Raw genomic sequence first — 6093 nt, forward strand, 5'->3', positions numbered from 1 at the left:
CCAAATCACATCAAACACTGTTTTCTCTATAACAATAAACTGAAATTGCAAATCGTTGACTTATACTTCTTGGAGCATATTATTTTGGAGCATATTATTAGGTTAAACCTGAACAAAACTAAAGCTACAGTATGTTCTTTGGAAACAAAACAAACAACAGGAAGAAAAATTAAAAACAATTAAACATAGATGGTGTACAAATCGAAACGGTATCTGAATACAAATTTGTAGGTGTAACAGTGGACAACAAACTATCATGGAGGCCACACATAAGACGCATTCAATCTGAGGTTGCAAAAAGTATTGCAGTAATAAACAAAGTTAAAAACATTCTTGAGTATGATACTCTCCACATACTGTAGTGTTCGTTAATATTACCATACTTAACTTACTGCTTAGAAGTATGGGGCAACAACTACAAAAGTGCACTACATCCTCTGTTTTTATTACAAAAACGTGCGATAAGAATTATACATAAAGCTGGTTACATTGATCACACAAACGATCTATTTTCGATTTTTTTGTATATGTGTGTATATATGATTATGTATTATGTACAAGTATATGTCTCGTATATAAACTATATATCTGTTCTACTTCAATTGTGTGCTTGCCCTTAGGCTGCGCTATTGCATATCTCTCGGAAGCGCCAGCTTCCCGCCCTGAGAGGATCAAAGAACTGACCGCTCCAATCATACTTGGGGTCCACTCACCCCTGACCCCTATAAAAGGGGGACTCTCCCTTCAATCGTCTCCTTTTTCTCTCAGCTTTGCTCTGAATTGGATTCTCGACTTCTAGAATTGACGAAGACTTCAAGAATTGACGAAGATGACCCACCGCACTCCTTCGCTTGAACCCCCGTCGCCCTCCGGCGTCAAGCAGCGGGTTTGCGGGTCCTGCACGGCGCCGCTCCTCGCGGGGGATCAGCACGGTAGCTGCTTCCTCTGCCTGGGCCGGCGCCACTCTGCAGATGACGGTTCCTGTGCCGCTTGCCTCGCGCTCCCTCGGGAGGAGCGCGAGCGTCGCCGCGCCTTTTTGGCCCCTGCCTCCCAAAAGTTATCCGATCAGGAATCGGATACTTCGAGCGGGGATTCCCCGGCTTCAGCCTCCCCAGCGCGGGAGCGGAGCCTGCCGCCTCCGCCTGTCCCGAGAAGGGACTGGCCTGCGGACGATGAAGATGATGAGCAGCGCTTCTTTGATGAAGACGCACTCTCTCTTTTCTCAGAGGAGATGCAGCCGCGGGAGCGTTACCCCATGGATCGTCTCCCGGGCCTCATCACTTCAGCTGCGGCTCGAATGGAGCTGACGATGCCTCCGCAGCCCCCAGCTCCAGCGGCGGATCGGTTCCGCGTCCTGTTTGGCAACGCCCGCGACAGGCAGCGACCGGTGGCCATTGCCCCTCGCGTGGATTCCCTCCTCCACTACGCTACGCGTGACTGGGGCAGTCCGTACTCTGCCCGCACTCGGCACTAGCGTACGGTGTGTACGCCACTGTGGAAGGATGGGGCCAGCCGAAGAGCGTCCCATCGAGGACGGGATTAGATTGTCCCTTCTCCCGTCCTCTTCTCTCTGGCCCGGCGGTAGAGTGGACCTTCCCTCAGAGCGGGATAGGTTCACAGCTTCCATCCTTAACCGCTGTTACGCTAACGCTGCACAGGTCGTGGCGTTAGCGAACAATATGGCCCTGCTCACCGCCTCTCTGGACAAACTCATCCGCGGTCGTGACCAGCTGTCCCGCGAAGAGTTCGAGGAGGCGGAGACCACCATGGCGGCCTTCGCCCGCATGTCACAGGCTCTTGCCCTCGACGGTGGACGGACCATGTGCGCAGCGCAAGTCGGCTGCCGCCATCTTTGGCTGGGCTTGTCCACGCTGAAGGAGGCGGACAAACGCAGTCTCCTGAGCTTGCCGCTCGACCAGTCCTCCCTCTTCGGTCCTGGCATCCAGGCTATGGTGGACCGACTGGAGACCGCGGCTGAAGCCTCCGCTCAACTGGCCCATCATTTCCGTCCTCAGCGTGACCAGGGCTCTGTTTCACGCCGGCGCTCCGAACGAGGAGGAAGAAGCGGCAGATCTCCCCCTCGTCGAGGCCCCGCGTCCTCCTCACGTGCAGCTCCTCGACGCCCCCAGGTTCCGGATCGTCGGCGCAGCGATGATCCCAGCCCGAGGCGTGACCGCCGTCCTGCTCCGGGCTTCAGGGGAGGAAGAGGGGGATTTAAAGACGTGAATATAGGCCGCTCGGCCCGTTACAGCAGGGCTCAGGGGGCCCCGCTGAACGCTCCTTGCCGCTCAGCTCCGCTGCCTGTCAAGGACGCGTGTGTGACGCGCTCTGACTCTTGCACTCGGGCTGCGGATGGAGCTAGCCCTCGTGTCACCGCGGCTTTCGCTAACGCGAGCGCACTGTCTCACATGAGTGAATGTGGGCATACTGCTGCTCTGACAGCGAGACCCAGCTGTGATGCGCTGTTCCTCGACAGTGATTGGTCGACTGTACGTAAGACAGCGAACGTGGAAGAAAGAGGGGGCTCGAGCAAAATAAGGCCTGTGATTGGCTCTCATACTTCTGCTCAGTGCTCGTCTCCGCGCTCCCGCTCTCTGCCGCTGAGGAGCGGGAGAGGAAAAAGGCGATATGACGTGTCAGGCACGTTAGCTCCCCATGATGTTGCAGCTCGTCAGCATGCTTCTCTAAAAGCCTCGGGGCAGCGGTGTAAGTCTATGTGTAGACCCTCTTCCCTTACACTCCCCACGCGCTCTCAAATCCCCGCTAAGAAGCGTAGATCTGAGCGCGCTCTTTTCTCGGCCGATGAGTCTGCTCTCTCCCGGGAGCGTCAGCCCTTTCGGACAGGGCCCCCCACGCTGCGGCTCACCGCCGAGAGCGGAGCCTGTGGGCGGGCCCGTTTACCCGCTCTCACTCAGTGTCGTGGTACGGCCCCTGACAGAGTTTTACCAGGTCTGGAAAGACACAGAGCTCCTCAGAGCGCCCTGGCTGGACAGAACGCTCAGAAGGGGATACGCTCTACAATTCTCTCGGAGACTCCAGGCTTTCGCGGTATCCTCAAGACAAGGTTACGCAGCGCAGCCGAGACAGCGGCGCTCACAAGAGAAGTGGTTTCTCTGCTACGGCGCGGCGCCATAGCAGAGGTGGAGCCGCTCAGAGCGAGGATGGGGTTTTATTCCCCGTATTTCCTCGTTCCCAAAAAGAGCGGCGGTGTGCGGCCCATTCTGGACCTACGGGTTCTCAATCACTACATTGTGAAGAGGCCTTTCCGCATGCTCACGGTGCAGCAGCTGCTGCAATGCGTCAGGCCCGGAGATTGGATGACTTCAGTGGACCTAATGGACGCATACTTCCACATCCCCATTGTCCCAGCGCACAGGAAGTTTCTCCGGTTCGCAGTCGGGGACAAATGCTACGAGTATTGCCGCCTCCCATTTGGCTACTCCCTCGCCCCACGCACCTTCTCGAAGTGTGTGGAGGTAGCGCTGGAGCCGCTTCGCCGTCAGGGTCTCAGAATCCTGACTTACATCGACGATTGGCTTATTCTGGCCTCCTCCCCACTGGAGGCCGAAGCCCACACGGCCGCTGTGCTGAGGCACATTTCTCGGCTGGGGCTGGTTGTCAATCGGGAGAAAAGTCGACTGGCTCCGACCCAGGAATTGGTCTATCTGGGTTTGCGCTTGGATTCCAAGGGCATGAGGGCCTCCCTCTCCCTGGAAAGGCAGTCGGTGATTCTGGATCTGGGTCTACGGGTGTTGGATGGTCCGCGGATTGTACCACGGCATATCCGCTCCTTGCTCGGCATGATGGCATCAGCCCACCCGGTGGTTCAACTGGGTCTGCTGCATATGAGAGGCCTTCAATGCTGGTTTTCACGCCTCGAGTCCCGCCGTGTGAGGGACTTGACGCGGGTGCGGTTGTCCCCCGCCGCAAGGTCCGACGTAGAATTCTGGTTGGACCCCGAGCGCCTCCATCGGGGGGTCCAAATGGGCTACGTGCTCCATTACACGGAGGTGTTCACAGACGCCTCCCTGACCGGCTGGGGCGGAGTACTGGGCCATCTCACGGCGAGCGGTGTTTGGCCCCCGTCTCCGAGACACATCAACCTCCTAGAGATGGAGGCAGTGCAGAAAGTCCTCCTACACTTTGCCACCCATCTGCAGGGTCGCCACGTGCTAGTTCGGTCGGACAACACCACAGTGGTGGCCTACCTGAACAGGCAGGGGGGGACCAGGTCCCCCGCTCTCCACAGGCTGGCAGCGGAGGTGCTCAACTGGGCGAGCATCCGTCTGGCCTCTCTGAAAGCGCGCCACATTCCCGGATCTCGCAATGTCGGCGCGGACAGGATGTCCAGAGGGGGCGCCCTACGGGACGAATGGGGCCTGGCACCGGAGGTCGCGGCGGAGGTGTGGCTCCGGTTCGGCAGACCAGTGGCCGACCTTTTCGCCAATGCAGAGAACGCACAGTGCCCACTCTGGTTCTCGCTCAGGTCAACAGACGGGCCTCCTCTCGGCGTGGATGCCATGGCCCATCGACCATGGCCGTCCGGCCTGCTTTACGCGTTTCCGCCCCTGCGCCTCATTGCACCTCTTCTTCACAGAGTGAGGACAGAGGGCACATTCATCCTGCTCATAGCCCCAGACAGTCCGAGTGCCAGGTGGTACCCCGACGTGGTATCAATGGCACAAGGGGATCCGTGGCCCCTCCCAGACAGACCGGACGCTCTGACTCAGGCAGGGGGGGCCCTCCTGTCTCGTCCGGTACTGGGGCGCAGACTGATGGTCTGGAGGCTGAACGGGGGAAGTTGCTAAACCTTGGCCTCCCCTCTTCAGTTGTTGCCACAATTCAGGGTGCTCGGGCCCCGTCTACGACCAGGGCTTACAGGGTCCGTTGGCGTCTTTTCTCTGATTGGTGCTCAGAGAGGGACCTGGACCCTACATCCTGTTCTATACAGGATGTACTGAGTTTTCTCCAGGGTCTGCTGGAGAGAGGCAGGGCCGCCTCAACCCTAGGGGTTTTTGCGGCGGCCATCGTTACCGGGCATGTGGGGTTCGGAGTCCACACTGCTCGCAGTCACCCCTTGGTGAAGCGGTTTCTTCAGGGCGTTCGTAGGCTTAGACCGCCCGTGCGCCGGTCGGTTCCGACCTGGGACCTTCAGACAGTACTGGAGGGCCTCTCGGGGCCCCCGTTTGAACCCATTCGCCAGGCAGGGATGGACTGTCTGTCCTACAAGACTGCGATCCTCTTAGCGCTAACGTCGGCTAAGAGGATGGGTGATCTCTGTGCACTCTCTGTGCACTCTTCCTGCATGTCACTCCCTGAGGGTGATGGGTTGATGGAACTCTGGCCCAACCCGGCTTTTCAACCGAAGGTCATTACGTCCGCCTTCAGGTCCAGGGTGATCAGAATTAGGCCCTTCTTCCCCCCTCCGCACGCGTCGGCGGAGGATGAGCGGCGAAACCGCCTTTGCCCGATCAGAGCGGTACGCCACTATCTTGAGCGGACTGCCAGCTTCAGACGCTCAGATCAATTGTTCGTGGGCTTTGGGGTCAGGAACAAGGGTGCTCCGCTGTCCTCCCAAAGATTGGCCCACTGGATATGCCTTGCCATCCGCGCTGCATGTAAGGCACAAGGACTCCCTCCGCCAGCAGTGGTCAGAGCACACTCCACACGTGGGGTTGCAGCTTCTACGGCACTGCTCAATGGCGCTTCGATTGAGGAGGTCTGCATGGCAGCCTCTTGGTCGTCCTCTTCAACGTTTGTGCAGTCATATCTGCAGGACGTTGCTACTGGTTCAGTTGCCCACGCAGTTTTGGGTGATGGACGGTCATGAATTCCCCCCCTCAACCCTATGGTGGTTTGGGAGGGAATGACCTGGATTGGTTTGGCCTTCTTGGTGCTCTTGCGCTCTTGGGAGAGACGCTTCTGAGCTCCTGTTTTTCCTGCATGGTCGGTTCGGTGCCTCAGGCGCTCTTGGGAGAGGCGGCCTGGCCGAACTGGACCATATCTTTTCCTCGGGTGCCAGCGCTCTTGGGAGAGGCGGCTTCGGACACCCTTGTTATCAGGGGTGAGTCTGCACTAGCGCTCTTGGGAGAG

General features: G+C 58.0%; 1 protein-coding gene across 1 annotated transcript; it reads left to right on the plus strand.

Annotated features, from left to right (window-relative positions):
- The first annotated feature begins 3094 nt into the window (after positions 1-3094).
- On the plus strand, positions 3095-5881 carry LOC306976673 (uncharacterized protein). Its single transcript, XM_079574698.1, has 2 exons — positions 3095-3476; positions 5156-5881. Exons 1-2 carry the CDS (start codon positions 3162-3164, stop codon positions 5828-5830), a joined length of 990 nt encoding a protein of 329 aa, XP_079430824.1. The 5' UTR covers positions 3095-3161; the 3' UTR covers positions 5831-5881.
- The last annotated feature ends 212 nt before the right edge of the window (positions 5882-6093 follow it).

This window comes from Gobius niger, assembly GCF_951799975.1.
Source record: "Gobius niger genome assembly, chromosome: 17".
Lineage (NCBI taxonomy): Eukaryota > Metazoa > Chordata > Actinopteri > Gobiiformes > Gobiidae > Gobius > Gobius niger.